A 14,638-nucleotide genomic window follows, 5' to 3' on the forward strand; every position below is an offset into this window, starting at 1 on the left:
TTGGACAATATATTTTGAGTGGCCAATTAAATATCACAACCTAAGTTATTTTTGAGGAAGTATCAGAAAAGTGTGCCAAGCTGATGAATGAAAAACATTCTGTTTTGCACACCAACATTTTCTTTAACACATTAAAAAAAATAAATTAGTAAAAGTTGTGGGATAAGAACAGTTTGAGCAAGAGTTATAATGCACTCCTTCATGGACAAAATATTCTCTGCCAAAATAGCCTCTGACAGTCTCAGTCCAGTTTCATTAGGATAACTTTAATTCACACAGGTACTGTCAAAATGTGAGAGACCCAGCAGGTCAGCGTCAGAGCAGATCAGTCCTGCTCATTATAGGGATTCATTCCCTGTTTGAGGTTTGATTCCTTGAGAGTATTTGTCATTGCTAATTCCAACTTGAACGGAGGCTGCTGAAATATGTTGCTACTGACGTAACTGCCCACTTCTTTCATTGCTGAATACTATTTCTGTCACCACTTCTTAATCTTCTGATTCCTGATTTTTTAGTGTATATCTTTCCTAAGCATTCAGGGATTTTGGACACTGAAATAGGAACAGCCTTCTTCAATCTTTTCTGTCACATTTGTTGTACAGTCTCTTTTGTCCAGATTTGTGTTGTGCTTTGTACCTCCCAATTTGTACCGTTAGTTTATTGTCATTGACTTTATTTTAATGAAAATGACTTTTATTTTGGACTTCTAGTCCAAATTAGACATGCCATGTACTGCTATCGAAGAAGCAAATCTAATTTGCAGTGGAAATGTAAACTGCAGTTAGCTTTAATGTAGTGGCAGTCAACTGTCTATCTGAATAAATCTCACAGCTCTTTTTGCTCTTCTACAGTTTTAGCCTCACTTCCTAAAAAAGCAGTATTTACCCTGTTGCACATTCTGTCAGTCCAAGTCTTGCAATAGCTTTGGAACCTTCTTGAAAATTTCAACCAATTTTAACAGAGTGCTCAAGGTCTCAGTGTTACAACATTCCCACAAGCTGAGTGGAGCCAGGCAGAGTGTAGAAAAACAGTCTCCCACTGAGGGCAGAGCTGCACCTCAGTTCATTTATATGGATATGCTCTCTCTTAGACATATGCGGACTACCTTATCAGCTGCCTATCATCACCGGTAGTCATTAGGCCATGCACTGTTCCATTTTTCTTTCAGTTCATCATGTGACTGATCATTTGTAGTCCTTTATATGAAACAGTATTTTTATGCTAATTGAGTTAGTTGTATTTAACTAATTTATATATTAGATTTCTAGAACTTTCTGAGAGTACTTTTCTGAAATTCAGCTTTCTTTTGTGTTTGTTTGTTTGTTTTTTGTGGTTTGTCCTCAGATATCTGGAAGTACTTGTACTTGTTCCTTGACATTGAGTAATATCTTGCAAGTTTGCTAATGAAATCAGAATTTCCCAAACAAAATTTACAAGTTTGCTATTGTCCTGCAATATATGACTTGATGTACATACAGACACATACACATGTATAAATAAGCTTATGAAAATAGTTGCTTCCTTTTTCAATAGAAATAATCTTACTAATTCTGGATTTGCTAAGCACTATTGCTCTGATTAGACCAGGGCCTGGATACTTATGTTCATACTTCCTGTTCGCTTTTACTGCAAATGCTAAGAAAATGGTCAGCAAACAGGACAATCTCATGACAAGTCATAAAACCACAGGAAACTTGGCTTAATGAATTCTACTGCTTGTTCCTTCTGTCTTGACGTCCTACTTCTTCCTCCCTTTTTCTGTTACACTTATTGCTGTTGGTCTTGCCCGAATTATTTTTAGACTATTGCACCTTATTACCTCCCTTAATTCTAAATCTTTTCTATGCCTTTCCCAATTCTTTCTCCCCTCTTCTCAGGAATCTCTCTGATTCTCACTTTCCTTCTCCAAGACTCCTCCCAGATATTCTCTCACTCTCCTGTTTCTCTGAACTACCTCCCACACTCTACTGCTTCCCATCCCTTCACACGCTATATCCATACAACTGCATGTGTACATACACACACAGACATATGCAAACACAAACATATGCCCTTGTCCAATTTTCTCCAATACCTTCCCTGCACCAGCACATTTCGAGATAAGTTTAGGAGTATGCTCCTTTACCTTTTCCACTGAAATGATTAGGGAGTCTTGTGTCTTCTCTTCCTTCCCTTCTCTCTTCTGTCTTTGATGGTCTGCACCCTTCGCTACCACCTACAGAAGAAAGAGACAGCTGGCAATGCTTCATACTCATTTTAAACTTCACTAGATTCATAAATAGGAATAGTTTTTACATACACTGCATGGTACAGAACATGATCACCTTGTGAATCTGCATGCTAGACCAGGTCTGCATTTGGCCTCAAATCGCGTATCCAGATGCATTCCCCTCCATTTCCTAGTGCATATCATTAAGTATAATTAAACCCTTAAAATATATGTCTCAATTAAATGACTTCTAAAAGCACGCATCTCATTGTGTGCATGTCTGTTTGTATTTTGTATTAATCAGATTAACCAGGGATGAGAACATGAATTAAATTACCTTTATGTTCATTCTACAGGAAGACTGGACAGGGAAAAAAAATCACTGGACTGGATCAAAACTGAATGTGGTAAGAAGATGCAAATTCATTATATAATACTGTATGCAAGTCTTTAACTTTTCCTAATATACTTGATTATTTTTACCCAGCTAGGCACGTAACAGTAAACTAAAAGGGAACAAAAAGTAAGAAGGGGGGAATATTTACCCAGAATTATGCCTTTCTTAAAGAAAGGCAGACAAGACAAATTGCAAATCATGCTGTACTTGCTAGTGATCCATGAGGAGGAAACGAGAATACTGGAACTTCTTGGCTAGTTGAGGTTAAGTTCCCAGTGGCACATGTGCCCGAGTCCCACTCAAAACTACCCAAGCTACATCTTCAATGCCGTTAGTTAGACTTTTTTTTCCTTATTCCTTGTAAAAGAGTGTTACTGACCACACTGACCTGATGATTCAGAATGTCTTCTTGGTGCATTACAATGGTTGCTTCTTGTTACTTGCAGTTTGCCAAAGCTTTTCTCCTCAGTTGTTTCTAGCTGCATAGACCTTTTCTAAAACAAGCATTTACTCTGTGTGCTGTCTAACTCTTCTGCCAGAAACCACTGTCAGAATAAGGTGCAGCATTGAAATGGGAAACCTGGATTCCAGTCCCCATGCAGCCTTGCTGGAGATTGAACCACCAGCTCATGCTTTCCACAGAAGTACTGTAATCATGAGCTAAATACTTCTATGGCAGAAAAACTTTCCTGCCTCCATGTGAAGCTGTGTCACTGTGCAACTAGGAATCAAAGCTGAAGGGTATAAAGGGAAAAAAACAGAATAGGCTGAATCTGTGAGCAAATTATGACAAGGATCTCCTAGGGGAGAGATGCATTGCAAATTGTTCCCTTTGCTAAACTTTGTAGTAGTGCACCAGGAAGAACAGAAGGGAATTAGACCTCATGAGAAGTCTAATTAATTACAAGGTTTACTAACTTTGTAAATAAATGAATTATGAGTAAGATAATACACACAGCAGTTTATTTTTATCCCAAAAGGGTAATGAAGCTTTGTGTTGATTAGGGAACAGAGCATGAAGATGCAGCTGCTTGATAGACTGGAATACATATTGACTAAGATTCAGAATTATTCTAGCCCAGGATCTTCCAGAAGATACTGTCAAGGCTAAGGTATAAGGATAGTGTAAACATTGCAATTATGCACATGTAGATTTGATGCAATTATAACTGAATTTAGTTTTAAGATTCTGCCAAAAACATGAGGCATATAAATATACAGAGTTTAAAACTGTGAATATTGTAAGCAAGTTGTACTGGATTATAAAATGGCATGAGGAGAACTAGTTCACAGTGTTTCATTTGTAGTGCACAGAAAAGTTTTAATGTACTTCTTTGCAGTGACTGACCCAAGAAAAAACAACTTAGAGCTGTGCGACAGGTCCCACCTTTATCTGAAAGTCAGCATGTCTGTGCTCTGAACACTTGTTTATTCATTTCCCATTTAAGCATCATTGGATATAAATAAATAAACAGCACTGGGAATTGCAGACAGAACTCAGTATTGTTTTTCCCCTTCCCTAAGTTAATCATATTCTCAATAGAATCAATCTGTCTTTGTTAATCTCTCTGTAGTCCCCCAGCTCTTGCATTCCTGATGATTGAACTGTGCCTTGTGCTTAATAAAAGGGGTCTCTAGCTTGTAGTTTAGGATTTAGAAATCAAGGTCTTCTGCTTCCTTGGTGAGTGTTTTAGCCATCTGGCCATCATGGACACGGAGACTCTAACAAAGGAGTCTTAATGTGCCTGAAACAGTCTGAATTGCTCTCAGACTTCTATGTCTAAAATTTGTTTACTCTGGAGTTTATGAATGCACGGTTCATCATGGGATGCTTTCAGTGAGAACATTAGATCAAGCCACAACAAATCAGTAAAATAAACTAAGAGTGATGTATTAAGAAATGCTGGAATATCTGTATTTGCAGTGAAACACTTTTTGACTATGATACACGTTAAGTGTGAGATCCTTCAGTTTATGCAACTTTACCTTCATCGCTGCCAAACTGAACTCTGCTCAGTGCCGCATCACAGCATTAATTCACTCCAACTTCGAATTATTTTCTCCCAGGAGAAACTACTGTGAAGCCAGGTGCTTCATCCAAAATGCATCCCAAATACAGAAAAAACCATCAGCGGTCACAGTGTATGAGGAAAAGTTTTACTAATCAAATCTTACAGCTCTTAGCTGTATAAACAGCTGGCAAGGCATCTCAGCAGGTGTTACTACCAGCCCTTTGGCAGAACAAAACCTCTCAGTGGACACTAAACCTACGATCACAACTATTTGAGGTAATGCTTCGATATCCTCTACCACAAAATACCTCCCTTGCTAGAATACTTCATTATACTTTTTGGAAGCACAACCCAGTAACTAAGAGAAACTGTTCTGAATTTTGGATTCCTCAAGGCCGTTAACCACAACAGAGAAACAATTTAAAAAGAATTTGATCATCAAGTTGTAACAGAAGTCTCAGTTCAAAACACCTCACCAGTTCCGTATTATCTAAAAGACAATGAATAAATAACGACGCTCTTTCAAAGTCTGCTGGTTGTGTTGAGAACATTAGCCAGAGAACAAAAGCTAGACTCAAAAAAACTCCCCTAATAATATATTTTATGGCTAGAATTTACATGAAATGGATCAAAAGGATTTTCATCCTTATCTTTGTTATATGGAAGAGCATCCTGCACTTTTTAACCCTGTATGTGGTTTAGCTGTGAATTTCCATCTTCACTGGATACAAGCTAATTATAGATTATGTGAAGAATTACTTCTTATTGTTTTAAAAATATTTTTGTTTTCATCAAATCTTTTCTTATCTATGCAAGACAAAAAGAAAGTTTACCCAGTTTTTGCTCCACCATTTTTATTCAGTAAGTTTTATTATAAAGTATTTATAGATTCCAATTATCATTCGTATTTAATGGAGGAATATTCAATTTTTCAAAGTCAGGCAACGTCATCTGCTTGTTCTTCATTTACACAATGAAACTCAAATTGGATCTTAGTTCCAGTTTATCCTGTCAGATGAACAACTGCAGCAATGTGTTGTGAAGTGAGATTTACTGAGATTTACTGAGATCTTTAACACCTTGATCCAAAGTTCTCATACACAATGGCCAGTCACTGGCTGAAAGGACTCCCCTCTGCAAGCACCCTCCTGAAGGAATCTTCTGCTAGGTCAGATGGAACTACCTGATCTGTGCTGGCAACTTTTTATCAGTACCAGAGACGCTTTGCACATGACTGGCTCTCTGACTGGTCAAAGTCTGGGTGCATCACTAATTATAAACTACATAATGAGTTAAACACAACAATACATAGATACCCACAAACAAGTTACAAAGTCAGCTAAGTTACTGAGATTCATACGTGCATGTAACACTGCCCATTTGTGGGGGAATGCTAATTCTCCAAGTTCGTTACTTCTTGGGCAAGTGCTACAGTCATAGGCTATTGTGCTGAAAAAGAGTTGACAGCTGTGTTCCTGTCACTTTGTTGCCCATGAGCTTCACAGTTTTACCCAAGTGCATTATACGCAGCTACATGGCTGGGTGGAGTTTCAGTCTATTCCTGTCTGTGCTTAAAACACTGCAAAGCTCAGGATGTAGCTAAGCGCATCAAGATGAGACCACCTCTGGACATGTGCAGAGACCTGCGTTTGGTTGCCTAACACGAAGGTTTCAGTTGATTTCTGCTGCTACTTGGCACTAGGCTGTTCAAAGTATTCTCTGATACTTAAGATGCCTCAAGTTCATTAACAAAAACCCAAATGGACTTTATGAGAGTTTGAATTTGGCCTCCTATTGCTTTGGAAACGGAAGACTTATTGGTGAACTATATGTCCATATTTTAAAAGAAGGCTATATTGCTTAAAAGTTGATGGTCAGATGCGGCGGGCGGCAAGGAAGGCACAGACTCTGAGATCGAGGATGCAAAGGCCTGAAGCCGAAAGGCCTAAGGCTTTTTATTGTTATGCTACTACTCTATTTAACTGCTACAATGCAGGAGCCAGACTAGGCAGTTCAAGATAACATCAACATTCACACGCTAAGCACTCATCACTCATCCTGGGAAGAGCCCACAGTGTCCTGGGCTCAAAACATCAACAACCATTCCTGTTTTCAGCTCTGTGTTCAGAACTGACCTTCAACACATGTTTACTTGTTACATGCCTCAAAGAGCCCTGTGAACTGGTCTCAGCTCCTTTATCTTAGAAGCAAGCAAAAACTATTCTCAGTGCAGTGTTCCCAAGCAAATCTTATGCTCCCCAAGTAAAGCACAGCTCTTTGCAGGCTGAGGGTCTTCCACATTTCCCCCTTTTTTGTTTATTTGATGACAAGGGTGGTCATGATGTGGGCTTCGGCTTTTCAGAGTCCTCTGATTGCAGACCAGGTAAAGTGAAGAACTTGCAAACCGAGAGATCTCTGAAGCAGCACCCGGGGTAAAGGCACACAAGCAGGGACGCAGGCACCGCGGAGTTCAGTTCCTGCTAGAGAGAGAGCGAGAGAGATTCCGGGCCCGCCGCCCTCGCCTGTACACCAGGGATCTCTGGCAGGCGGCAGCCCTCCACTGCGCCCCGATCCCCCCCCACAGCAGGGCAGGAATCCCAGGCATAAACCATCAGGTGCCCCTGAGCCTTATCACAGGCCTATGTTATCTGAATGAAGATGCTCTACTTGTCCAGCACACAAGACTAAATAACAGTTAGTAGTATGATATATGTGGTTTTTGACACCCCAGGTGCAAGTCACTTGAGCGTGTTTACAATCCTCCTCGCCCATCTTCCGTTATATTCCCACATTCTACCCCCTCGCTCAAGAGACTGCTTCTCCTGGGGAGTGCAAAGCTGGACGTGCACATTTGGCTTGCGGGGTGTAGAGCAGAGCAATATACAGAGGCATGCAATAAATACATATAGAAAAAGGAATAAACATAGATATCTATACAATAATGCTGTAGCATCACTAATTACGAAGAAAGGTCAAAGATAAACAAGACTGTGAACAACATCCCTGTAGTGTCCAAATTTATTTGATTCACACGCTCTAGAAGAGATAACTGCTGTGAGAATCAAAACAGTATCTTCTCCTCAGAGCCACCTGCATGTGCCAACAGAAAGGCCCTAACCACGCCCGCGCGGAAGCGAAGTCACACAGCAGACAGCACAACTATGGGGGGACCACGACCACCGGAGACCACCCAAGACCCCTCGCAGCATGCTACTTGCGTACTCATCCAGTCATTTCAGCATTCCCCAAGTAATGCTGGGTGCCAGGTTGACTGTTCTACGTCGCTTGCGTGGTCCCTGTGCTTTCAGCATCTGCATTTCTGGTATCGGGTTCTGGTTGTGGTTTCTCCAGCTCATGGTATGGCTTCACGCATCTCGCAGGTAGCCAACGAGGACCTGTTGGGAGTAAAACACAAGCATATCCCCTCCCCCATGTCAACAATTCTACTGCTCCACGCCAATCAGTTGGGCCTGGCAGATCTTTATACCAAACCTTAGGATTTTGTGTAAAGGGAATTTTAGCCTGAAAATGTCGTTCCACTGCCGTGGTATCTAATCGAGAAGATGACCGATTTAGAAAATTTAAAGTGAACACAGCCATATCTAATTGTTCTTGAGGAGCTGTGGCTACACTCCCCCTTTTTTGTTTTTGCAACATGTGTTTCAAGTTTTGATGTGTCCGTTCAATTATGGCTTGTCCGGTGGGGGTGTGCGGGATACCTGTAACGTGAGACACACCCCACTGTTGTAGGAATAAGGCCGCTGCTTGAGATACATTGTCTGTTTTTATTTGTTTAGGGAGGCCCATAAGTGCAATGCACCTTGTCCAATGTTTCTTAACATCCTGAGTCCGTTCCCCTGTAGCTGCAGAAGCAACAACATAACCAGAAAAAGTATCCACAGTAACATGAACATACTTTTGCCTGCCAAAAGGTGGATAATGTGTAACATCTGTTTGCCAAATTTCATTAGCCTTCAGTCCCCTGACATTTACATCATCATGATAAGTTGCAGTATTATATAGTTGACAATCGTTACATGCCCGAATAATATCATGAGCCTGTGTTTTTGTGAGAGCAAATTCTTTCTGTAAACTGCGAGCATTTTGATGGAAAAAGGAGTGAGATAATTGTGCATGTTGAAATCGTTGAGTAAGGGAGGATGATGTTATGGGCAAAACAGCGTACTTATCAGCTACTGCATTCCCTTCTACCAGAGGTCCTGGCAAGCGAGCGTGAGACCTAATATGAACAATAAAGCAAGGATGCTGTCGTTGCTGAAGCAGAGTTGCAATAGCAAGGAAAAGTTTATACAGCTCTTTATTGCTAATTTCGTTGATAAATGCAGCTTCTAAGCGGTTAATAGCGCCAACAGCATATAGTGAATCTGATACAATATTAATAGGTTCGCTTGCAAACAATGTCAGAGCTAAATGTATTGCAGACAATTCAACAATCTGAGTGGACGCTTCCACAGTAACTGATGTGTGTTGCCATTGTGCTTTTTCTTTCCAGGCTACTACGGCCTTCTTTGTTTTACCTGAGCCGTCTGTAAAAACCGTTTTTGCATTTGGTATAGGGTGAGGCACCATCACTCTCTGTGGTTGTAAACAGAGGGAAAGTAAGGCTTGCAAGATTTTATTCTGTGGCAAAGTAAAATGGATATCATTCAAATAATCAGCCAGAGCAGCCTGAAATTCAAGGCTGTCCCTCATCAGAGTAATGTGCGTTTCCTTATGAAAGGGTAGGTAAATAATGTCAGGGTCTCGACCTGTCAGCTGCTGTGTCCTGAACCGTCCTTTCTGAATCACCATAATGACCATCTCCAAAGGAGTCGTAATTGTTTTTGTAAAGGTGTGTGATAAGAAAATCCATTCCAGGGTAACTAATTGCTGTGATTCTGTCAATTGAGCAAATAGCCCATAAGGCTGGAATTTCGTGTGAATCACAAAAAATAGAAGAGGCAAGTGTAAGATTATACGTCCTGCTTGGGAAGCTGTAAGTTTTTGAATTACCAATGCCAATTCCTGTTTTGCTTTGTCAGAAAGGATTCGAGGCGAAGTTAAATCTGAATCCCCCTTCAAGGTGTTAAACAGGGTACTTAACTGTTCAATAGAAATACCCAGCACAGGACGAATCCAATTAATTGTCCCTAGTAGTTGCTGCAAATCATTTAATGTAGAGATATTGTTTACCAAACGAAGTTGTTGTGGCCGTAAGGTTCTGGTAAACAGTACCCATCCCAAATACTTCCAGGGCGGTTCTGTTTGTATTTTTTCTGGGGAAATATGAAGCCCAAATTGTTGTAAGGAGTCTTTTAGATGATTTACAGTTTTCATCAGTTCTGTCTGTGTCAAAGCTGCAATGAGAATGTCATCCATATAATGGTAAATAAGAGACTGTTTAAAAATACTTCGAGTCGGCTCTATTGCAGCAGAGACCACTAACTGACAAATTGTGGGACTGTTCATCATGCCCTGTGGGAGAACCTTCCTTTCTGCTCATCTTTTTTCTTTACTGTTGGCTTTGGGCAGTTCTTTCTAATATGCCCCATTTGATTACACTCAAAACATTTCATTTCTGCTCGTCCCACAACGAGTTGCTGAGCCAAGGCACTTGCAAGTAAAGTAGCTTTATGCTCTTCAGAACCCACGTTCTGACAGGCTTTAATAAATTCTGCTATACTTTTGTAAGAGTTTTTTAGAGGGCCCAAAATTCTTTGACAATCTGCATTTGCATTTTCATAAGCCAATTGTAATAACAGCATTTCTACTGTATTTTCATCATCAATCTGCCTGCTCAGTGCTGTTGGTAAACGATCAATAAATGTAACATAGGGTTCTTGAGCTCCTTGCCTGACTGCCGCAAAAGAGGGCTGGCATTTCCCTGCCTCCGGAACACGTTTCAGGCACTTTAAAGCCAATGCAGAGATCTGTTGTAAACGCTGCCGAGGTAACCGTGCCTGTACCTCTGGTGTCTCATACTGATTAATTCCCAAATATTCTTGCCTATTTTCCAAAGTGTCTGCAGAAACAGCCTCCTGGTACTCTGCCAGCCACACTGAATACTGTGCAGGTGTTAAAATCATCCGTAAAAGTGACTTCCAATCATGTGGTGTCATAGTATAGGATTCCCCAATGACTGTTACTAAATTTGAAGTATAGTTACTGTGCAAACCATAGTCTCTCACCGCGGCCCGTACTTCCTTAATCATTTCATAACTAAGGTATTGATACTCAGGAGAATGATTTGGACGATAGATTACCGGCATCGCCGTCAGCATGGCAAAATCTCCTTTACGAGCAGCTTCCTCTCTACAATTTTCTGCCAGCGTTTTGTATTTCGTTACATGAGACTCTGATGCCTTTTCAGCAAAGCCAATAGGTGGCTCGGCAGATGCAGGATACAGAGGAGCTGTTGGTGTTAACTGTGCTCCGTCCGTAGCCGCTGCCGCTGCCGCTGCCGGCTGCGAGACCCCCCGTGCCGAAGGGACGGCCGCAGCCGTTTCTTTAACCGATGTTAATGGTGGGTATAAATTGGACTGTATGTCTGGATCTGTGAAATCAAGATCGTAAGGATCGTCTGATTCTCCGGAGACTGTTTCATATACAGGCTCCTGTTGCTCCTTCACATCCACTAAGGTGTTAATAGGAGTGGATGCCAGAGATTGCAAATACTCCTCTGCAGGCTGGAGTGCAGAGAGTGCTATAAAAACAACCCTCCACGTTGCTTCTAAATCCTTTAGAATATCAGACTGCAACGTGTTCCGTTTTTGTATTTCTACTCCCACTTTCGCCCAAATCTTTGCATCGTAAGTCCCTGATACAGGGAACCAGGTACAGTTGTCTTTGATCCATACTAATAACTGCACCAATTTCGCTAATTGGACCTTATAGCCCTGTTCGCGTAATATACGCTGTAATACCTCAGTGTAGAGCTTATGCTCTTGGGAACTAGCCTGTCCCATGTTTATTGCGATCGCGGAACTCACTGATTCTGGGGACTCTCCGGTCCTGGGCACTCTCCGGTCCTGGGGATTCTCCGGTCCTGGGGATTCTCCGGTCCTGGGGACTCACTCTCCGGTCCTGGGGACTCACTCTCCGGTCCTGGGGATTCTCTGATCCTGGGGATTCTCCGATCCTGGGGACTCTCAGGTCCTGGGGACTCTCCGGTCCTGGCGCGCGCTAGCCCCTGACAATCCTTCGATCAGAGTCGCCGCCGCTTCTTCGTTAATCTTCAACCTTGTTCGGGCGCCATTTGCGGCGGGCCGCAAAGAAGGCACAGACTCTGAGATCGAGGATGCAAGGGCCTGAAGCCGAAAGGCCTAAGGCTTTTTATTGTTATGCTACTACTCTATTTAACTGCTACAATGCAGGAGCCAGACTAGGCAGTTCAAGATAACATCAACATTCACACGCTAAGCACTCATCACCCATCCTGGGAAGAGCCCACAGTGTCCTGGGCTCAAAACATCAACAACCATTCCTGTTTTCAGCTCTGTGTTCAGAACTGACCTTCAACACATGTTTACTTGTTACATGCCTCAAAGAGCCCTGTGAACTGGTCTCGGCTCCTTTATCTCAGAAGCAAGCAAAAACTATTCTCAGTGCAGTGTTCCCAAGCAAATCTTATGCTCCCCAAGTAAAGCACAGCTCTTTGCAGGCTGAGGGTCTTCCACAGTCAGAGATGGTAAAAACTCTGTGTCTGATCTGAGAAACAGTGCTAGTGAGACATCTTACTCTAACATGGACATTTGACTTTCAACTTTGTCTGAAGCCATTAATCCCTTCTCCATAGAGAGGTGATTCTATCACAAGCCAAAGCTTAACAGATCATTTCCGTGTTAGTATCACCACTCAGCATTTTTTTGGTAATGATATGCTTATTCCTTGTATTTCCTTACAAAAAGGTTTTCCTTAAATGACAGAAGCTTTTCCTCAAGTGGAAGAAGGCTTACTGGCATCCTCTCCTTTGGCAAAACCAGTATTACCTTTTCACCAACCCAAGCTACCAAGGGAAGTGCATGAAGAGAGCGTAGGACTAAGCAGACACCCCGTGGAAACGTTATCTGGAAGCACCAGCTGCCGGGCCATTCTCTACAGTGCATCCACATCCTCTCGCTGGTATTGGGAACACACATCACACAATTCCCTCTCAGAAAAGAATTTTTTCCTCCAGCTGTTGAAAACATTGATCTACCCTTTCCCATGGTGAATTTACTAGAACAGTTCGTGTGTTTTTTTAAACTGCGATAAAGCAGACCAGGCTGAGACGGGGCAGAAACGCCACCTCAGGTGATGGCGGCTGCTCCCGCGGCTGCTCCCGCGGCTGCTCCCACGGCTGCCCGAGCACCGGTGCCCTCAGGGCAGCCCTGCACATCCCCGTCGTGCGCGGAGTCTGGCGGCCTTTCTCCCCACTGCGACCAGGACGGCGCCGGTTCCCGCCGCGCCCTCCGCGCGGCCGTTAAGCCCTGCAGCGACCCGCTCCGTCTCGGGCCGCCCCGGCGACTCCCTCGCCGCGGGGGCGCCCACCGCGCCGTCCCGCCGCAGCTCGGCGCCACATCGGCCGCCCCCCGCCCCACGGCCGCCGCGCGCCCCGTCACGGCCACGCCGCGTGCCGCCGCCCGGCACCTGTGCGGCGCGGACCGGGGCGCGGCGGGCGAGGCGCCTGCGCACTGCGCGGCCCCTCGCCGCCAGGGCTGCAGTCACTTCCTGCCCCCGTGCCCATCCGGCTCCGGGGTCAGCGGCCGCCGCTCTGGCGGGACGGGGGAGAATAAAGTTTTACCCGGGGAGGGGGAAGCCGGCCGTCCTCTCCCAGGTAGGGCTCCCCCGCGGTGGCCTGCGCTCTCCCGCTCCCGGTGGCGGCGTTTGGCGCTCGCTGTCACCTGCCGGCCGCTCGCCCCTCCCCACCCGGGCTCGCGCGTGGCGGGGCGGCGGGCGCGGCCGGCTGCGGCTGCGGCTCCGGCTCCGGCTGTGGCTCCGGCAGCGCGGAGGGGGGCGCCGGCCCGGCGGCGCGTGGGCTGCGGCCGCTGCTTGTCGGGGGCGCCACTTTCCCCCGCTCCTGCGGGAGTTGAGGGACGCCCCCCGCGGAGGAGGGCTGGGAGGTGGGGACGGAGCGCGGCGAGGGGCGGCGGGAGAGCGGCGCGGCGGGAGCCGTCCGCTGAGGGGGCGCGGGGCCGGGCGGCTGGGCTCGGCTCGGCAGGGAGGACGGCGGCTGGGCTGGCGGCGGCCGGGGGCTCTCCTCTGCCCGCCGAGGCGCGGGTGGTGAGGCGGGCCGGGCGGGAGGGAGCGGAGCGGCGCGGCCGGGCTCGCTGCGGCGGCCGTTGCAGAGGGCGTTGTGAGACCTGCTGTAAACAATGGAAACTTTCCTCTGCGGGCAGGGTGCCGCTGCCTCCCGGCCTGCTCCGGCGGGGCCGCTGTGGGAAGTGGGTGTGCGAGGTTAGCGCTGGCCTGAGCCGCCTGTGCTTGGGGGATGACAGTTAATTTTGCTTATTTTAGCAGAAACGGGCTGCTGGATGTAGAAGGAAAGTAGGTCGTGCGCACGGAAAATGCCTCTAAGGGACAAGTGTTGTCAGACTGACCACCATCACCATGGATGCTGTGAACCAGGTACTGTGGTGTGCGATGCTTCGGCAGTTTTACTTATCTCCTTCGTTAAAAGCTTATGGAAACTGTTGTGATGTTGCAAATGTGCACCATTAGTGACAGTTTTGGGTATAAAAAGTTTCTGAATTTTGTTTGGAAATGTTTTTTTGATATCCTCGAACTATCATGTTAAAATTATTTCAGGAAGATAATTTCTCGGTTCTTGCGGGGTGTGTAATAATCCCCAAGCCGCCACATAGACATTGTATGCAGTGAGCGGAGGAAGGCAAGAAGTTGTGTAGAACAACTGGCCTTTTTGTTTCCAAAAAGTGTAACCTTCCAAATTTTTTTGTGGAATGACGTTTCTGGCAATCTCTGCGTTTGCTGTTTATTTTTTTACTTTACATCTGCTCTGGTGAGCTCTGATGAACTCAAAGA

At 44.7% G+C, this 14,638-nt stretch overlaps 1 protein-coding gene across 4 annotated transcripts in view; it reads left to right on the plus strand.

Moving 5' to 3' along the window:
- Positions 1-13,345: 13,345 nt before the first annotated feature.
- The window catches only part of ZNF800 (zinc finger protein 800), a 55,907-nt gene continuing 54,614 nt past the window's right edge, over positions 13,346-14,638 (plus strand). For 3 of the 4 annotated variants that reach the window (XM_068400376.1, XM_068400377.1, XM_068400374.1), the window contains exons 1-2: positions 13,346-13,433; positions 14,114-14,224. In XM_068400376.1, the coding sequence (XP_068256477.1) occupies positions 14,164-14,224 (61 nt within the window). In that variant the 5' untranslated portion in view covers positions 13,346-13,433; positions 14,114-14,163. The remainder of the gene's footprint in view (positions 13,434-14,113; positions 14,225-14,638) is intronic. The other variant, XM_068400375.1, reaches the window with a different exon arrangement.

This window comes from Nyctibius grandis, chromosome 5, assembly GCF_013368605.1.
Source record: "Nyctibius grandis isolate bNycGra1 chromosome 5, bNycGra1.pri, whole genome shotgun sequence".
Lineage (NCBI taxonomy): Eukaryota > Metazoa > Chordata > Aves > Nyctibiiformes > Nyctibiidae > Nyctibius > Nyctibius grandis.